General features: G+C 42.5%; 1 protein-coding gene across 1 annotated transcript; it reads left to right on the plus strand.

Moving 5' to 3' along the window:
* Positions 1–12,723: 12,723 nt before the first annotated feature.
* On the plus strand, positions 12,724–18,852 carry LOC112260272 (volume-regulated anion channel subunit LRRC8D). The gene is made up of 2 exons (XM_024435247.2): positions 12,724–13,584; positions 14,961–18,852. The coding sequence occupies exon 2, from the start codon at positions 14,963–14,965 to the stop codon at positions 17,516–17,518; it is 2,556 nt and encodes an 851-aa protein (XP_024291015.1). The 5' UTR covers positions 12,724–13,584; positions 14,961–14,962; the 3' UTR covers positions 17,519–18,852.
* The last annotated feature ends 2,789 nt before the right edge of the window (positions 18,853–21,641 follow it).

A 21,641-nucleotide genomic window follows, 5' to 3' on the forward strand; every position in this document is an offset into this window, starting at 1 on the left:
TGTAAGGTCTACACCTGCTGTATTCGGCACATGTGACAAATACAATTTGATTTGATTTACATGTTCTTATCATTGCAGACTGCTGAGGCCAGGATGACTCATGATAATGTCTGGAATGGAGTAAATGGAATGGTATCAAAGACATAATGTGTTTTGAAACTATTCCATTCACTCCATTCCAGCCATTATATTGCATTCCAGCCATTATTATGTGCCGTCCTCCCCTCAGCAGCCTCCATTGTTTCTTACATCAGCCTACATCAACTGACTGTTCCCCACCTGAGCCACCTCAGGCTGTTGACATTCTTTATCAGCCATGAGTACTGATTCAGACTGTCTCAGGCACTGTCTCAGGCAGCCTCATTCGAAGAACGTGAATATGCACAGACATATCAGTAACCCGTGAATATAAGGCTGTAGCTGTAGTCACTTGGAATTATTACTTATAATATTACAATCTGGTATACTGGGATTGGGGACATATCGTGCTTACTAGTCATCAATTGTCATGGAAAGAGGTGTGTCTGAGATTATGTTTTCATCTGGGAAGTTCATGCAAATTCAGGAGGGACTAGGCTACTAATTAGGTAGTTATAATGTATGCACTTTCCAGACAGCACATAAAATCATTAACTGTTATGATTGCCTCAGGTGTTCCTCAAGGGCTGATGGGTGAAGGGTGTTGTAATATGAGATTTTCTTTGGTAAGGGAGGGAGGGATCTCAAGCTTTTGAGTAATTTACTATGTGTTCAGCTCTTTGTCAACACATGACCTGGTTGCCAAGAACATGTGGTGTGTACGTCCGTACGTCTGCTGCTGTCCCTGGGGGCCGGTCCTCATTACACAACGGCTCCACCGATTCTCCATTGCTGTGACCATGACCACAACCCTGTATGCAAAATTTCCTTTTGTAAGAAAGCCAGAGGCAAAGTCATTATTATTCATGAGTTGCATTGGGTGATTGGTTGAGCCTTTTTGGGTGAATGAGGTCACACAGATGCGCTGCAGAGCCATCTGATTGGGCGCATTTCTTTGCCCAACCACATCATATGTTATAGCAATCTGTCAGTTAATGACAGACGATGACGTGGCACGCAACCATTGGTTAATGCATGCAACGTCTGAGCAGGGGAATGCAACCTTTAGCTTGCTTGCTGGCATGAGCAGTGAACACTCTCCATGTACTTTTAAGGGCCAGCCGTGCTGCCCTGTTCTGAGCCAACTGCAATTTTCCCAAGTCCCTCTTTGTGGCACCTGACCACAATATCGAACAGTAGTCTAGGTGCAACAAAACTAGGGCCTGTAGGACCTGCCTTGTTGACAGTGATGTTAAGAAGGCAGAGCAGCACTTTATTATGGACAGACTTCTCCCCATCTTAGCTACTGTTGTATCAATATGTTTTGACCATGACACCTCAACTTGCTCAATTTCCACATTATTCATTACGAGATGTAGTTGATGTTTAGGGTTTAGTGAATTATTTTCCCAAGTACAATGCTTTTAGTTTTGGAAATATTTTATTCCTTTATTCCTTCTTATTCCTTACTACCCATTCCGAAACTAACTACAGCTCTTTGTTAAGTGTTGCGGTCATTTCAGTCACTGTAGTAGCTAACGTGTATAGTGTTGAGTCATCCATATACATAGACACAATGGCTTTACTCAAAGCCAGTGGTATGTCGTTAGTGAAGATTGAAAAAAGCAAGGGGCATAAACAGCTACCCTGGGGAATTCCTGATTCTACATGGTTTATGTTTGAGAGGCTTCCATTAAAGGACACCCTCTAGGTTTCTGTTAGACAAGTAACTTTTTATCCACATTATAACAGGGGGTGTAAATCCATTACACATAAGTTTTTCCAGCAGCAGACTATGATCGATAATGTTGAAAGTTGCACTGAAGTCTAGCAAGACAGCCCCCCACATTCATTTGATCATTTTCTCTCAGCCAATCATCAGCCATTTGTGTAAGTGCTGTGCTTGTTGAGTGTCCTTCCCTATAAGCATGCTGAAAGTCTGTTGTCAATTTGTCTACTGTAAAATAGCATTGTATCTGGTCAAACACCATTTTTCCCAGACGTTTACAAAGGGTTGGTAACAGGCTGATTGGTCGGCTATATGAGCCAGTAAAGGGGGCTTTACCATTTTTGGGTAGAGGAATGACTTTAACTTCCCTCCAAGAGCAGAGTTGGCTTTTTCCCAAAAATGTAATTTAAAGTAGTCCAAAGCTTTTTACTACCATTATTTATATCATTTATCTTTGATTCATAGTATAGTTTATTTTAATTTTGTTTAGTCACATGATTTCTTAATTTGCAGACATACATTTGCCAATCAGTTGGGGTGCCAGACATATATGCCATACCTTTTTCCTCATCCCTCTCAGCCATACAGTTTTTCAATCCAAAGGTCCAAGTTTCCGATTGGCTCATTCATCCCCCTCCTCTCCCCTATAACTATTCCCTAGGTCGTTGCTGTAAATGAGAACGTGTTCTCAGTCAACTTACCTGATAAAATAACAAATAAATAAAAATAGATTGAAAAAGGGGATTTAACAGTTTTTACAGTCATTTTCTTAACGGGTACTTGCTTATTAATAACTGGAATAAGCAATTTCATAAATGTGTCAAGTGCAACGTCTGGTTGCTCCTCATTACAAGCTACAGCTCATGTAACCCAATATTCCATGCTCTGATATTGCAAAAATTGAAATACAAGTAGTCAGCTATTGGGTTCAAGTCCGGGCTCTGGCTGGGCCACTCAAGGCCATTCAGTGACTTGTCCCGAAGCCACTCCTGCGTTGTCTTTGCTGTGTGCTTAGGGTCGTTGTCCTGTTGGAAGGTCAACCTTCACCCCCGCTCTGGTTCTCCCATCTCCACAGAGAAACTCTAGAGCTCATCGGGTTCTTGGTCACCTCCCTGATCAAAACCTTTCTCCCCTGATTGCTCAGTTTGGCTGGGCGGCCAGCATCTTGACGGTTCCAAACTTCTTCCATTTAAGAATGATGGAGGCGACTGTGTTCTTGGGGACCTTCAATGATGCAGAAATGTTTTGGTACCCTTCCCCAGACCTGTGCCTCGATACAATCCTGTCTCAGGGGGCTCTACGGACTATTCCTTCAACCTCATGGCTTGGTTTTTGCACTGACATGCACTGTCAACTGTGGGACCTTATATAGACAGGTGTGTGCCTTTTCAAATCATGTCCAATCAATTGAAATTACCGCAGGTGGACTCCAATCAAGTTGTGGAAACGTCTCAAGAATGATCAATGGAAAAGGATGCACCTGAGTTCAATTTCAAGTCTCATAGCAATAGTTTTAAGAACCTGTTTTCGCTTTGTCATTATGGGGTATTGTGTGTAGATTGATGAGTATTTTATTTTATTTAATCCATTTTAGAATAAGGCTGTAACCTAACAAAATGTGGAAAAAGTCAAGGGGTCTGAATACTTTTCCAAAGGCACTGTACACACATACCGTAAGCAACCTTAGGATATCTTAATGCATCTTGGAAAATATAGACCTGTAAACACAGAGAGAGAGATACACTAGGCAGAATGATCAACTATGAATATTTATGATGACTGTAAGCTTAACTTTTTTGGTAGACAGCCTTTCAAGTCAAAATGATCTCTCATTCAGTGCTGTACGGCTGTGCCTGACAAAAATACACACAAGTGGTCTGAGACAGTCAAAGGTTTCTCTGTGGATGTAATATGTTCAGCCTCTTGCAATTACATTAGCCGCCCACAGATTTGATTCCAAATCCATTATGGCATCCCAAATCCAATATGATTTCCTGTATATTTAAATGAGAGACATCTTTTAGATGTGTGTACCGTACTTCATACTATTTTTGTGTAATTCAACTATGTTAGGAATCCAATAGGCCTACCATAATTACACTCAAACACCATTGTCTAGATATACTGTAGAAAAGGCAGCAGATTGCTTGGCAACACCATGCATTCCAAGTCACGAGCCTTTGAGGATCAAGGAAAGAGAACTCTGGACACACTACCTAGAACTGCAACTTGCAGTACCACCAACTGTGGTATAACTTGTGTCTCCAGGATTGGGCTCTTAAGTAACCTCATTATTTAGAAGTAAGCTTTGATTCATTGCTAGTCCAGTACGGCTGCCTGAATTCAACATTACCTTCCTCTGGCTCACTGCATGTGTAATGTGCATTGCGATGTTCCGGTGCACTCTTACGCTGTTTGCGTTGAGTAGGCACATTTTTTTAAATGACAAAATAATAATTTCCACGATCCTGACTGTCTGTCCTGGAGTTGTTGACTTGGTGACCTATTGGTATAGGTTGGACGCGACTACACATGATGACAAGCGCATAAGGCAGGTGTTCACTACAATAAACAAACACAACCTGACAGTCATTGACGAGCAAAAGGCCCCTGAGGATGGTCAAACATAAACAAAGCTGCTGTATGTGATCGTGTATGGTGACTGGGGATTGTGATGAGTGGTCTTTGTGCACCATGCTCGATCGGTTCCGCCACCTCTGCAACCCCTTTACTTTCCATCGATGCCCAGGGATCATCTTCAAATGTATATGTGTGAAGCTGTGCTACGTCTCTCATAATCATGGTCTATGACCTACACTCTAAGTAACCTCTAGGTCACCCTTACAGGTTCTGTCACTCTCCTTATCTCCTGCTGGGCCTGCCCCAGACAGTAATCACAGCCAGCTGGCTACCCACCGTAAATATCGCCCAAATAATCATCCTACCTGACTTAAAATGATTATACAGGAATATGTAGCATGTGAACACCACAACTTTTTACCACATTCAGCATAAAAAAACACAGGTCCATTAGGTGTTGGAAAGATCCAAGGGCAGGTCTGTTTGTGACAGCCCTTTCACATTCTCTCCTTCACAACCAGACAACCAACCATTCCACTACTGGTGTATCCCGTGCATAATTCAGGCTAAGATAACATTCCACTTAGTAAATGGGTCTCATTGGCATGCAAGCTGCACCTGCTGAATGCCTGCACTCAACTGTTGTAGAAATGGAAACTGATCACCACACAGCCCTGAATACCCCGCCAGTCATACAGGAAGGATACTGCCCTTGTTCGCTGCAGCTTGCCCAGAATGACCAGTTAAGTGTGCAACCAGGTAAGGCACCTGAACTACAACCACTACTGGCTACTGTGTCTCATCGGACCTGTTAGGACACACTCATGTCTTGCTCACCTCAAAGACTTAGAATTCACCTGGCACACTTAGTTTCAGTGGGGAAAAGAGGGGAGATGTCAGAGCTGTACATACTGTATACGCTACTAGAGTGGCTGACTGCTGTATTACAGGTTCCTTTCCTGTAACTTGGTTACTCTGCTATTCGCTTGTATCCTAAAAAAAAAGATGAACACACATTGAACAACTAGTTGGCTTCAGCTATTCAAACACAACAGTGGCATGGCGGTACCACTCACAGTCCTAGTTAAACCAAGAGCCGTATGAAACATTTTGAAAGACAGAATAACACAATACTAAATTAACCGGGGCAATTTATATGCTGGCACAGGTGTTTGAGTGTAATTATGTTGGCCATAATGGATTCAGAATAAAAATGTATTTACACCAAAACAGTTTTTATGGGCATGAGTGTTTTACACTATTTTTAAAAAATGCTTCTTATCTACAAAAATTCATATTTGCATGTGATTTGACCTCCATCAAATGGTAGTATGACAGCCATATTGGTCCATGCTAAAACAGGTTATATCCACGATGAGTCTATCTCTTTGACAACGTGCACAAAGTCGTCCACTTTATGTCAGTTAATTTGTAAACAACCTAACCATTACACAATTTCTATTCTCCCTCAAAAAAGCCTCAAGTTGAAAATGAGCAATTCATTGTTTTGTCGCCCAAATTCAACGCTCTCTTTCAACGCCCCCCACCCCGAGTAAAACCGAGAAAAACCTCTTGCCTCGCCTCTTCCTCTCTGGCAAAGTCTAGGGTGGCCTCAAAGAAAATATCTGTCCTCCTGACTGAATCGCAAGAGTAGGGTGTAAAGATACAAAATCCTTCAAGGAACCTTGGACCCCAAAAAAAGGAAATTTCAATGTCTGAGCCTACTTGTTGTCCTTAGTGCCGATTACAATAGCCAAAACATCAAAAGATGTGTCACTGTATTTTTTGTCAGGCAGGACCATACAACACTGAATAATAGCACATTTGACTTGGAAAGCTATCAAAAAATCAGCTACTAAAATGTTAAGCCTACACAATTATTAATAGTTGCTATTTCCACCTATTGAATCTCTGTGTTTACAGGTCTATATTTCCAAGAATCATTAAGGTATCCTAATGCTGTTTGTTTGTGTATGTGGGACAGACAACTGTCTATATCAGAGCTTGCAATATCGGGTTTCATGAGTTTCTGGCCCATCCCCCCCTTAAGCCGCAAATTATTCTGCACTTTTAGAGGTAAGGGGTGTATCACAATATCGATCAACTTAACCACTTTTGCAAATCCATTTTGTAAATGGGAGACATTAGAGATGTGAACAAATATGTTTGTTTTGTTCTACCTTGGGTAGGGGTATCTCAAAAATGTATAGGCTTTGCCACTAGCTTATAGTGTAAAATGTCTCTTCTGTGTGTCTGCCACTATATACAGTTCTGGCATCAGATCTCTGCTGTTTGTTAATCACAATCCATCTCAGGTCACTGTAGAATTCTCTCTTTGTTATGTTATAACAGTATCCCCCACATTCTGAAATTGCATTTTTGTCCCCCCCAGTTTTATCATTGGAATGTGATACAAAACGAGGCAACAGTGTGCTTTAGGACCATGCGGACGCCCCCGAGCATCGGGTAGGCTGTTTTTATCCAACAATTATTTTGTTTTTTTTATGTCCCCCCACTTCTAAAACCAAAGTTGCGCCCCTGTAATAAACAATAACAATACAAATGTAAGAAAAAGTTTAAGGGACACAATTTTTTATATGCAGATTTTTTGTTGTTTTTTGTTGCATTTTCTCTGTCATAATAATATATTTGAGTATGTCTGATCATTGGGCAATTGCTGCCCCTCCCCACCTACCAAGATGGGCTGGCCCAGTTTTCTGATAGGCTGAGCTAAGGTGGTGCAAAAATTCACATTCAAATTCAAACGTGCATCAGCAGAGAGATCAGCTCTGACTCCCACTTTTGTAACCCACTTTTTTTCTTTTTTTTCTGGTTCTGCTGGTCCAAGAGCTATGACCTTGTCTGCGCTGAGAAATTATGCTAGGTTTAGCACCGACAGACCAGCTGCTGCTGCAGAAGACAGTTAGGCCCAATTTAGGGAAGGGGGGATTCAGGGAAATGCATATGACAAGCACTAACTAGCAATAGTCTAAAAAGTCATTAGATTGAATTTTATAACACATACGCCAATAGCCATCTATTAGACATTAAATACAGTGCTAAAACTTTTTATCAAATACAAGTCATTATGTATTACAATGAAACACTGAATTAATGCATAATATTTGCTAAATAATCTCTGTTAAAGGTCAATTCAGGGACTGTGTATTTTAAATGTTTATTTTCTTCTGAATATCAGTTTCTTCAGCCAGCGAGTGGGTCTTATGAGCTGTAGTAATGACTGACCCTGGTGTCAAATTACATTACATAGCCACTGCAGGCTGGAAAGCCCTGCCTATATCCTGTCTATTTCATTTGCTGAAAGGCCTGTCAAGCGGCACTGTCAAACGAGGCACAACGCTGGAAATCTATCTTCATAAACTAGTCCCGGCATCATTCTATGACAAACACGGAAGGAGAGAGAGAGACTCAGCCAGGGGACCAGGAACCACCAGCCTGAGAAGGGAGACATGAAAGGAAGGTAAGATAGTCACTGGGGAGCTGTAATCTATACGTCATCTTGTTGACCCTCCGGAGAACCTTGAACAGCCCCACAAACCGGGGGCTCAGCTTCTTGCAGGGCAGGCAGAGTGGGAGGTTCCTGGTGGAGAGCCAGACACGATCACCAAGATGGAACAAGGGAGTCTTACTGCGGTGGCGATCCGTCTGCTCCTTCTGACAGTGGACGGCGCACTGGAGTCTCACATGGTCATCGCTTCACACTTCTGCGCGCCTGAACCACACGTCCCAGACCACAAGGGCTATGACCCAAGAGGGAGAAATTATGGGTGCATTCAGGACCCTCTCCTGAATCGTAGAGACGGGACAGGGCATTAGCTTTGGGTCAGCGTGAAGTCAAATCTAGTAAAGAAAAGGGCCCACCTTGCTTGGCACGGGTTCAGCCGCCTCGCTGTCCGTATGTACTCCAGGTTCTGATGGTCGGTGAGTATGACGAATGGGTCCTTGGCACCCTCCAGCCTGTGTCTACACTCCTCTAATGCCAACTTCACTACCAGGAGCTCTCGATCGCCAACGTCATAATTTCTCTGCAGGAGATTATTTCTTAGAGTAATATGCACAAAAATACAATTTCTGTGGATTACCTTGTCATTGAGACAGGACAGCCCCCACACCCACCTCTGAAGCGTCCACCTCCACCACAAAGGGTAGCGTCGGATCAGGGTGTTTGAGCAATGGGGCGGAGGTGAAACGCCCCTTCAGTAGGCGGAAGGCCTTGTCAGCTGCTGGACTCCACACCAACCTATGGGGACCACCCTTGAGGAGAGAGATGAGAGGAGAGGCGATGGAGCTAAAGTTCGTGATGAAATGGTGGTAGAAGTTGGCAAACCCCAAAAACCGCTGTAACCCCTTTATGGCGGTTGGGACAGGCCATGACCTGACAACATCTACCTTCTTAACGTCCATCATCACTCCTTGCAGGCTGATCTGGTAGCCTAGAAAGGAAACAGCTTCCTGATGAAATTGGCACCTCTGCCTTGACATATAGTTGGTTGGCCAGGAGGCATTCCAGAACTACTCGGACGTGAGCGATGTGATCCTCCAAGGTAGCAGACTAGGCCAGGATGTTGTCGATATACACGACTACCTGGCGTCCGAGCATGTCCCGGAACACATCGTTAACGAAAGCCTGGAACACAGAGATCATTGGCTTAGCCAAAAGGCATCAGCAAGTACTCATAGTGACCAGATATCTTGCTGAAAGCTGTCTTCCATTCATCCCCCTCCCGGATGCGGATGAGATTGTATGCACTCCGCAGCTCTGTAATCAATAGATGGGCGTAATCCTCCATCCTTCTTTGACACGAAAAAGAAGCCTGCAGATGCAGGAGAGGTGGACGTGCGGATGAATCCCTGTTGGAGCGCCTCATGGATGTACTCCTCCATGGCCTTGGTTTCAGCCACCGACAAAGGGTAGATGTGTCTGCGCGAGGGCGCAGAGCCTGCAAGCAGGTCGGTTGCATATTACCTCCCGCAGGTCCTGGTATACCTCCGGGATGTTGGGCTGAAGAGCAACCACAGGACTCTCAACCGACATAGAACCACCGGGGATGGGAAAGTAGGTCCTCCGGTATTCGGGTGGCCAGTCTGTGATTTTCATCCTCAACCATGAGATGGTAGGGTTATGGCATTGGAGCCATGGGAGGCCGAGGATGATCTTGTGAGCTGGTGCACTAAGGATGAAGAAGGGAATGTTCTCTTGATGGATGGACTCCACTGTGAGGTTGAGTGGTGTGGTGATGTGTCTGATGGTCCCGGAGCCTGGTGGCAGATTTATCAAGGAAACGGAGAGGAGAGCGGGTATGAGGTGATGTTATGAGAGGAGGCAGGGTTTGGTCAATAAAGTAGGCATTTATTTTCTTCTTTGTCTAATAGTACCGGATGGGTAACAAGGTAGTTCAAAGGTCCATAATAAACCATTTAACAGGGCATTTATAAATTGTGTGTTCACCAAGTCTTTTTGCAGTCCTTAATCTAAAGTAAGTGCTCTTTATAATGTAGAAATACTTAATAAATGTCTGAGTGATCAGTAATAATTTCTCACAAAAAGATTGGCATGCCATTGGTAGACATTCCTGCAGTACCTGCAGTGGTGAACCGTCATTCAGGACAGGTGGGCATTTTTTGGGGGTGGGGTTGCACATTATTTTGGCATTAATACGTGTCACATATCAGTTTGCAAACAATGTAGAAACAAATATTTGTGTTAATAAAGCTGCATGCAAACATGGTCTCTTTTTTGCTTTCTTGAGTAATGTAGCTCTAAAATGCAGGTGTTTCAGCCTAGCTAGTGCTTTCTGTGGTGTTGGTGGGGCAGCCAGCGGAAAATACGAAGCGTAGGGGTTGGTAATGTTCTCTAGTTGCGCCATGATTGGCTCAGTGTTCTGTCATTCATGGGGACACTACGTCACCTGCAAAACAATGGTGAGAGCTCGAAAATTCAAGCCCCTTGGGTGCTGCCATAGATTTAAAATTAGAAGTGCTCATTCAAGAAGGCTCAAGGTCACGGGCCACAGACAAAATGACGTCAAATCACATTATATATACCGTAGCTTTGATTGGACTGATGATGTCAACATCATACTTTCAAAATCTTAGCTAGCAAGCAGTCATCATCATGAATCAAGTCGACAATCTACTGGCAAATCCTTTTCAATCCTTGTCATATGAAGAGAAATTATAGCTAAAACATATCGGTGCTCATCGGCCATTGGACATAAACATTACACAACAAGTTGGAAATCGCAAATTCAACAACGATTGGTTGGTAGGAATCAGTGGCTAACTGCAAGCTTTGCAAAGCAATCATTAGCCTGCTATTCAGTGGAGAGGGTGTGTGGTTTAAGGTTCTCTTTTCCAAGCATAAAAGGATTAAAATGAATCGCAACACACCATAGGCCAGAAAAGGCTGAATACATTGGCCATGCTGTCAATCCAGCATGACTTCTGCCGCGTTCTATACAACTGGGAACTCGGAAAAAAAAGCTCTGACTGGGAAAATAAGTTTTGAACTGACATTCAATTCGGAATTCCAAGTCGGGAACCCGGGCCTCTTTCTAGAGCTACGACCTCAAGATCACTGACATCATGATTCATCAAAGTGTTCTTGAAAGCACCATAAATCCAGAGAATGCCAGACTTTGATGACAAAGTTTGATGACAAAATTTGCCCACAAGAAGGACCACTTTCCTGCACCGCTTTCCTGTTCAAGTGAGCACAGCACCACAAGGTGAGTCCAAAAATGTATTTTATGCTGCTGCATAAATTATGTTATGCCAGGGAGATATGTACACTGTAGCTAAGAAAGTAATACTAAATGTATGTTTTGTAGTAAGCTGTTCGTAGCCCATGTGCCTCACCCTAATAATTTGGTCATAATTTGATCTCATAATTTAGCTTACTGTTCTGACTTGGTGGTGCACATATAACCTATAGCCTGTTTTAGAGAAATGCAATCATTCTGTTGCAGTACATTTCAAGAGTTCTGATTGAATCCCCGAACTGACAATGTAAAAATCTGTCGTTCTGGCCCTGAACAAGGCAGTTAACACACTGTTCCCTGGTAGGCCATAATTGTCAATAAGAATTTGTTCTTAACTGACTTGACTAGTTAAATAAAGGGTGAAAAGATATATATATATCCTAAGGGTTAATTACTATTGAATATATAATATAGAGCCAAAATATTACAACTGGAAGTACATCTGTGCGCTGCCTCTGTTTTTTTCCTACATGACCCGAGCTGCTTACTATTTTTTTTAACAGGTACTCAGTGGCGATTTTAGTAAATCCTGGTGGGGCAAACTCAAACTGTTTTTAGATGCATGCCAGCAAACGCACTACACAGAAAAACAGTTAACAATACATAAATTGCATTATAATGGTGACAAACGGTGCCCACAAACTGTTATGACCTACATAAAGCTGCCCCAAAAGCAGAGCTTTCTTTTCAGCACCATGGAGTGAATCCTTACTACTGCTACACCTGGCTATCAGCAGAGCCTTGTCTGGCAGTGAAACAGTTCATTCAGCCTTAAAAAACATAGCTGATATGGCTGACTTGCTTAAACAAATGTGGTTTCTACTGTCAATTGAGATATACAAACTATGGCATAAGGAAACGATGAGCAGATAAGAGGCAATCTGTAATTTCGATTAAGACATTAATGAGTGAGCTAGGACAATATTTAAAATGTCAATTTAACCTTTATTTAACTAGGCAGGTCAGTTAAGAACAAAATCTAATTTACAATGATTGCCTACCCTGATGATGCTGGGCCAATTGTTTACTGCCCTATGGGACTCCAAATCACAGCTGGATGTGAACCAGGGACTACAGTGATGCCTCTTGCACTGAGAGGCAGTGCCTTACACCACCACACCACTTGGGAGCCCCATAAGGATAGGGGGTATGTATGAAATGTATGAAATCCAGGAATGTATCTTTTCAATATAAGTAGTTCAGCTTTTATGAGGTATTATGAGCCAATTGTAATCTATTAGGAATTTATTCATTAAACAGAGAGATACAGTTCCTTAATATGTTGGCTCTATATGTAATAGCAAATAACACTTTGGAGTTGTATCTCCAGTGATGTTTTTACATGTTGCATTTGTCTTTTAAACATGAGCTGGTCAAAAAAGGAGTAGGACTATGTTTCACCGGTGACTGGTAAAGTAAAAGTTGTACAGTGATGTGGGCTGGTGTGGCTAAAATGCCAGGGTTGAATTTTTGTCCCAGTCTGCCCCTGCCTGGCACTCCATGGACTTGTTTTTATTCACTTCCTCTGAGAGTATAAGGGTTGAGAGGAGGGTAGCCCACTCTTTTTACACGATCTAGCCTGGACCGGTTGGAACCTGTACCATACTCAAGAGACACTTCCTCAACAGTGTGCAGTGCACCGGTGCAGCAAGCAACCAAATCCAGACATAGCTGGAAATCCAGCATGACTTCAGTCGATAGCGAGTTACATCAAAAGGGTTCTAGATTCCTAACGTCTTCATATTTCACAATTAGGCTGGCTATCTAGCCTAACTACAGACAGACAGGAAGAGAGCTCGCAAGGATTGTTACATTGTGTAGTTTACTGGGGCAGCAGATATGATGTGCCGGATACAAAGTATTCATTTACAGACTGAAAAGTAGTAATTGCTACATAGTTACTGAACAGATGGTTACAGTTCAAAGTTTCCGAACGAGTTATATTGTAACAGAATGTTCACGCGGGAGAAACATTCGATCAAGTCGTAGTAGAGTAGGTGGTGCCCTAGTTTTCATTATTAGGCCTATCTCGAATTTGGTGGCATCTGAGAGAAGCACGTTGTGTCTTTAGGACGTAGATCTGTGGCATCCACCATCTCATAAACGCCGGTAATAGCGCTTTAATGTTAAAGTTGGACTATCCTTTACTTTGAATTACATGCGTACGGAGGCAGACGTTCGGCGCATATTATTCACGTAACTAGTGTTTATCAGGTAGCCAATGCAGAACCGCGGGTATTGAGAATGGTGCTGACATTCGCACCGTCACGAACATAATATTCTTGGTCACAAGCGTTATTCCATAGATTATGGTTTAATTATTTGATCTGAACCGTCGGAAGGAACTGTCTTGACCGTAAAAGTGGAATGGAGTGCCGGAAATCAAATTGATAAGAGATAACGTCAAACAAGATAGTAAGTATGATATTTCTTTCTCGCATTTACCACGCTGTAAAAACTGTAAAATCCTAATTTATAATTGTTTGGTGTTGATTGTCATAATGTGCGGTTATCCCAGGGTAGTTTATTTAGGCTATCGCAAGTGGCAAGATAATATAAATTGTTAAGGAACGCACTGTAAATGTTTAACTCTGGGCACATGCTGCAGTTGAGTTACAGTTGAAGTTTACCCCACGTTACAGCAAGTCACCTGACCTCAGAGTCAGACAGCAACAGGAAAATGAATGCGCAAGATCTCTAGAAGAATCTCAAGAGTTTAACATGTGTCTAATGGTTTATATTTCCTAAATGAAATGATATGTTCGATCAGTAGCCTAGGTGTATTCCACAACTGGTCTCTCTGCTCTTCTCTTTTTTAGACCAGGGCTGTCTCTATGGTCAACCACACGCTCTCACCTACAGATCTTCTGCTTTTATGATATGCAAAACGTCTTTATTGATGGCTTCCTCTTACTGGGATGTCACCTTAAAGTATTTTTGATTCATATTATACTATAGTTCTAAATATAGCCTATATGCTACTAGCCTATAATATCAAAATATGTATTGATATTACTGTCATTCTTTAGTTCAACTATGAAAGGAAATTATGAATGAAACCAAATAGCATCACGTTTAATTGGTTGGTAAAGCGTACCATATTTGTTTTAGAATACTGGTAAGGAAAAGTGTATGCCATAAAATAACTCTTAATAGTGTTGTAACAGTTATACATATTAAGAGTAGTGATCATTATCTAGGCTACCTACTTTGAGCAATGTATATTCACTATCATAAAACCATTTTAAACTTCTTTTTTTTTTTACCGTGGGGGAAAAGGCTCAGAGAAGGAAGTGCTCCCACATGTTGAATCTGGGCACAATTACCATTGCTTCTTAAAAGGGCACACCAGTATTATAATCTTCTTGATGACTTGCAATAGTCTGTAGACTAACATTAGAGGAACCTTTGCCATTCCAGTTTCCACATGTCATAACTAGTCTGGCCCAGATGTAGACTCTAAGCTTTGTCATCAGATGTTTTCAAATTCTCTATAGAGATGCATGAGAGAGAGTAATATGCCAATGTCATTACTCATGCCGTTTCATCTTTTATATGCCTCTTTGTCATGGAGAGCCATTCAATTTAGTTCTAAAAAATAATGCTGTCAACCTTTATTACCTTTTTAACCTTTATAACTATACCAAGTACAAACATTTACCAACAAAAATCGATTTGATTCCAAACAAAAACACACATTTGAAGTGCTTGTTTTATTTATTTCTAATTAGATTGGTTGAGAAAGAAGTGCTTTCCATACTAGCTAAATGCCCGGTCTTCTTCCATTGCAGGAATGTTTACCATCACTGAGTTAGCATCGCTGAATGACACCCAGCCGACCTACCGCATCCTAAAACCATGGTGGGACGTCTTCATGGACTACCTGGGGGTGGTCATGCTCATGTTGTCCATCTTCGCCATGACGATGCAGATCACAAAGGACCAGGTGGCGTGCCTTCCCTGCCTGGAAGAAGCGGAGGAGGCGGCGGCAGGGCCAAACTCTTGCACAACCCAATGTCAGCAAGAAACCACCTCATCAGCAGTTAGTATGACGACAGTGCTTGCTACACCAATGCCCACTAAAGATCTACCAGACAGTGCAGTACACGAGATCCACAACACCCAGCCCATCGTTGTGAAGCGAGAGAGCAAAATGCAGCAACCTGAGCCCACAGGGATCCGAACCAACTTAGATTATCAGCAGTACATCTTTGTCAACCAAATGTGTTACCATGTTGCCTTGCCCTGGTACTCAAAGTACTTCCCGTACCTCACCCTCATCCACACCCTTGTGCTTATGGTCAGTAGTAACTTCTGGTTCAAATACCCCAAGACAAGCTCAAAGATTGAACACTTTGTGTCCATTCTCGGACGGTGCTTTGAGTCTCCATGGACTACAAAGGCTTTGTCCGAGACAGCCTGTGAGGATTCTGAGGAGAACAAGCAGAGACTGACTGGCACCACTTCAGCACCGAGAGAGTTATCACAGGAAAATAAAGACGAAAATGCTGCCAACACATCTACTCCTATGCTTGGGAATACAGGAGTCAAGTTCTCAGCAGATACGCCTGTTGCTGAGGCACCAAGTATGACTATCCTGGACAAGAAGGATGGAGAGCAGGCCAAGGCTCTTTTTGAGAAGGTGAGAAAATTCCGTGCCCATGTGGAGGACAGTGATTTCATCTACAAGCTCTACGTAGCTCAGACCGTGGTCAAAACGGTCAAGTTCATTTTGATTCTGTCATATACGTCAACCTTTATGGCTGCCATCGACTTTCGCCACAAATGTGAGCCCGATATCAAACACTTAACCGGGTATAAGCAGTTCTTTTGTACCCACAACATGGCGTTCATGCTGAGAAAGCTCCTCCTCAGCTACATGGCCCTCATATTGATCTATGGGATGGTCTGCTTGTATTCCCTCCACTGGCTTTTCAGGCGCCCCCTTAAAGAGTACTCATTTGAGAAAGTCAGAGAGGAGAGTAGCTTCAGTGACATTCCTGACGTGAAGAACGATTTTGCGTTCCTCCTACACATGGTCGATCAGTACGACCAGCTGTATTCCAAACGGTTTGGTGTCTTCCTCTCAGAGGTCAGCGAGAACAAGCTGAGGGAGATCAGTCTGAACCACGAGTGGACATTTGAGAAGCTCAGACAGCTTGTGACCCGAAATGCCCAAGACCAGCAGGAGCTCCACCTCTTCATGCTCTCTGGTCTCCCCAATGCAGTGTTTGATCTCACTGACCTGGAAATACTTAAACTAGAACTAATTCCTGAGGTCAGGTTTTCGGCAAAGATTTCCCAAATGACCAGTATGCATGAGCTGCACCTCTGCCACTGCCCTGCCAAAGTTGAGCAGACAGCCTTTGTCTTTCTCCGTGACCACCTCCGCTGCCTTCATGTCAAGTTCACAGATGTCGCTGAGATCCCCACATGGGTTTATTTGTTGAGAAGTTTGAGGGAGCTTAACTTGGTAGGGAATTTAAGCTCAGAACACAACAAAATGATAGGACTAGAGTCCATGCGAGATTTAAAACATCTCAAGACATTGTATCTGAAGAGCAACCTCACCAAGATGCCTTCAAGTCTAACTGAGCTGTCCCCACACCTGATCAAACTGGTGGTGCACAATGACGGTACTAAACTACTGGTACTGAACAGCCTCAAGAAGATGACTAACCTTGCCGATCTGGAGTTGCACAACTGTGAGCTGGAGAGGATCCCCCATGCTATTTTCAGCTTAACCAACCTTCAAGAGCTGGATCTCAAATCCAACAACATTCGCACCATTGAGGAGATCATCAGCTTTCAGCACCTCAAGAGGTTGACCTGCCTCAAACTGTGGCACAACAAAATCATCACCATTCCAGCCTCCATAGGCCAAGTCAAGTGTTTGGATTCACTTCACCTTTCGCACAACAAACTGGAGATGCTCCCGCCGGCGCTGTTCCACCTCCCCAAGCTGAGGTACCTGGACGTCAGTCAGAACTCCATCACAGTGATCCCACCGGATGTGGGTCTCCTGCAGAACCTCCAGCACTTCGCCATTAATGCAAACAAGGTGGAGGTGCTGCCCAAGCAGCTGTTCCGGTGCACCAAGCTGAAGGTCCTGTGTCTGAGCAACAATGGCCTCACCACCCTGCCTGAGACAGTGGGTCAGTTGGTGCAGCTCACTCAGCTGGAGCTGAGGGGAAACAGTCTGGACCGCCTTCCCTCGCTACTGGGGAACTGTCGCCTTCTACGTAAAAACTGCCTCATTGTCGAGGACCACCTTTTTGACACTTTACCCATAGAAGTAAAGGAGAGCATCAGTCGGGAGACCAATGTGTCCTTTGCGAGTGGTTTATAGCTTATAATCTCTGATATTTTAAACCCTTACAGTACAGTGATTAACTGAAATGTATATTATAACTCACTGAAGCAATACGCCATGAAATTAAGATATTGTTCACCAGGAAGTAGCAGTTTTTGAACTTTTGGGCAAAAACCTGGCACAATGGTCTTCAAGCCAAATATTTCATAAAAGGCATCTGGCAGAAGTGAATTCATCCATAACATGAATGTGATTTGATGTATTTCTTAAAGGACCCTGTTTTCACGAATTTGATTATATAACTTCAAGCCCATTGAAAAGATATGGGGACATGACCCGGAAGTAACGCGGAAGTGGTGGTTACTTTCACAGGGTATTGAACCACGTTTTATTGATTATACATTTCACAATATGGCTTGTTCCTTGACCCTTTTAACTGAATAAAGTGAGAGAGAATGCAGACTGCAGAGCACTATAATCACGTAATGACGTTTTGCATTTATCGTTTCAAAGTAGTATTTTTGTTGAAATATTTAAGAATGTTCAGGATTTTTAAAACGCTTTCAGTTGCTTCCTAGGGTATTATCGCATAATATTGATAACGGTAATTGAATTTCTGACTTATTAATATATATTGTATTAGCTACTCAGGTATAATGTTAACCATGGGCAATAGCTTTTCAACCTTAACTGCTGCTATTTCTCAGTGAGGGCTTTAATAAGAAAGGCCCAAAAAGCATGTTTGCCTAAACATTCACTGTCATTATTCACATCACCATTCAATGAGAGAAGAAATGCTCTCCTTTCAATGGTAATTCACTTTTGTTTAAATAACGTTTCATTAATTTGCTTCGATGACATCCTGCAGCCGAGACATTGGTCTGTCAGCGGAGTGACAGTTGTCGTGTGTTGATAAGAGAAGGGGGGGGGAAGTCCTCAGTCTACTGGGAACTGTTTAGAACTGCACAGTCTTGCCTATGTGATCATACTAAGTTCACCGGGGGAATAAAAGATACAGTCTGAACTTTTACCCCCTCTTGGGGATTACGCTTGAAATTGGGAGTACTTTGCATAAACAATATTTGCTTTTCTCATAGATTGTTGAATGTTTTCTATTGATTACACTCGCCTATCACAGAACATACTAAACCTAATTTTTTTTTTTTTAAAGATGTGTGATTGAAAAGGGATGAGGTTTGACAAAAGGGAGAGAACAATGGGACAAAGATTGTTATTTATTTTTGTCTATGTATTTCGGTACTGTACATGAACTGTTCACATTTGCTACCATACCAAATTACTGATCATATGCTCAAAGTCCGTTAATTTATGGCACAATAAAACTAGATTTTAGATAAACTTTTCCAGTTCTTGTCACTCTCTGTTTCAACGCATTTCTCAATGGTAATTGGACATTATTTATGGCACCCAGGTCTCACAGCCCACCAACACAACCAACTTGAGAAGAGCCAACGATGTGCAACCTGGCCTTGCAGTCCCTGGAGTCCTTTGCACAGAAGCTTGCAAAATCCCAGGATGACAACAAATGTCTGCCTCAGATGAGAGGCCATGTCAGTGGCAGATCTACCCGATTAATCTCGGACTGACAGATTCTACAACAGCCCTATGCCTTACTTTGTGAGACTGCTTAATGCTGCTTTACTGTGATATTGTACACCACTTCTAATATATATATATATATATTACATAAACTGAATTTCCTTGATCAAGCAAAGGTACAATGTACACAACATCTTTAAGGATGATGTCATGCCAAAACAATAGGGAAATTTCAATTAAAAAAGCATCTTTTGAAATACAATCTCGAAGTTATTGCCTGTAACTCTGACAACACGGCAGATGAGATCAATTCAGGCTTTGCTGAGAACACTATCTTGCCAGTACTTTGGTAATTCAATATCATAGTCAAGTTGAGTTTTGTGTGTGACTTTCTTTATCTCCTTTCAAGGATGATGGCAAAAAACTCCAGCACTTTGTTGGACATTTGCTTGCTGCTGCACCCGGTTACACTTTATTGTAGCTAATAATGGCATTAAAAGCAAGCCACAGATATGCTGCTCCCATCCACCCATAGAGAATGATAGAGGCCTCTAGTGGCCATAAGGCCATTTTAACATGTACAGCACTATTGAGGGCTTCCACCATTTTAATGTAGTCAGCTGGGTGGGACTTCCAACTTCACTGGCTGATCCCTCCTGGTGACCCTGTTGGAGTCATGTCCAATTGGGTCATCGGGAGGGATCAGCTAATCGTGAAAAAGAAAATGGACTACTTTAAAATGGAGATTGCCTCAATTCACTTAATTCACACGACGTCACTTCCGGCTGAATGAAAATGAGGACCAGGGTGGGAAACAGAGGCCGGAAACCTAGGCAACATAGTCAAAAGTCATACTGCTGTGTCCCTGGATGTAACTCCTACAAAAGGAGGAAGTCATGCAGAGAATTAACTTTTCACAGTTTCCCCAAAGACTGTGCAATCCAACGCCAATGAGTGGTGAAAATAAAGCGAGTTGTCAGGCCACATTATAAGGTAAGTTAAGATTTTTGAATTTAATGTTGCTAGTTAGCTTAGCTAGTTAGCTAGCTATCTACTGGCCAGCCAGGCTAACAACACAGCCAGAAATTCTAACATTGGTTAACTTAGTACCTATTTTTGCATCTCTAACCAATATAGCAAGTTATAATGCTTGATAACTAAACTGGATCAATATTTCCCTACAGAGTTAATTGACAACAACCAAAGTGTGTTCAAAACACTGTTGTGGACTCCTTTTTAAAGACCATAAGTGGGAAACAGATGCTGAAGGTGCAGGTTGTGCCGACTGTGTTCACCTGGATGTCCACCCCAAAACCTGGCAGGAAGACCATCATCAGAAAAGCTGCAGGGTAGGCCTATCTAGCGTAGCTTACCCCCTAAACTAGCTAACTACTATTTTATTAATCAACTTGTCAGGGAGAGTCAATAATCAACTGTAATGTATTTTTCTGTGTTACAGTGAGGCTGCGCGTCATGGAAAGGATGCACCTGCTGAGGAGCCAGATGAGCTAAGGTAGTTGTTTATTATTACATGTGTCTTTTCTGTAATTTTCAATAGTTCATAGCAGGTACAGTATATGTAACCGTATCTTGTATCTACAGTGACTCTCTGGATCAGGACCCTCACGCTGAGAATATGGCTTGCCAAATCATGTTCAGGTATAGACTTAAGATCTGAACTTCAGTCACTTTAGTGTTTTTTATGAGTCTGAGGTTCTAAAGGAGCCCCTTAAACCTGACAAAAAAAACATCTGAATCAGATGGTTTAGACCCTTTCTTCTTTAAGGTTGCTGCCCCTCTAATCGACAAGTCTATCTCTGACCTTTTTAACCTGTCTCTCCTCTCTGGGGAGGTTCCCATTGCTTGGAAGGCAGCCATGGTGCATCCTTTATTTAAAGGGGGAGATCAAGATTAATCCTAACTGTTATAGGCCTATTTCTATTTTGCCCTGTTTATCAAAAGTGTTGGAAAAACTGAATTAACTGACTGGCTTTCTTGATGTCCACAGTATTCTCTCTGGTATACTATCTGGTTTCCGCTCAGGTTATGGATGTGTCACTGCAACCTTAAAGGTCCTAAATGATGTCACCATCGCCCTTGATTCTAAGCAATGTTGTGCTGCTATTTTTATGGACTTGGCCAAAGCTTTTGATACGGTAGACCATTCCATTATTGTGAGTATTGGTGTCTCTGAGGGGTCTTTGGCCTGGTTTACTAACTACCTTTCTCAAAGAGTGATGTGTATCAAATCAGAACATCTGCTGTCTCAGCCACTACCTGTCATCAAGGGTGTACCCCATGGCTCGATCCTAGGCCCCACGCTCTTCTCAATTTACATATATAACATAGATCAGGTAATAGAAGGCTCTCTCATCCATTTATATGCAGATGATACAGACTTATACTCAGCTGGCCCCTCTCCGGATTTTGTGTAAAATGCTCCACAACAAAGCTTTCTTAGTGTCCAACAAACTTTCTCTGCCCTTAATCTTGTTCTGAAGATCTCCAAAACAAATGTCATGTGGTTTGGAAAGAAGAATTCCCCTCTCCCCACAGGTGTGATTACTAACACTGAGGGTTTAGAGCTTGAGGTAGTCAC

Source organism: Oncorhynchus tshawytscha, linkage group LG10 (genome assembly GCF_018296145.1).
Source record: "Oncorhynchus tshawytscha isolate Ot180627B linkage group LG10, Otsh_v2.0, whole genome shotgun sequence".
Taxonomy (NCBI): domain Eukaryota; kingdom Metazoa; phylum Chordata; class Actinopteri; order Salmoniformes; family Salmonidae; genus Oncorhynchus; species Oncorhynchus tshawytscha.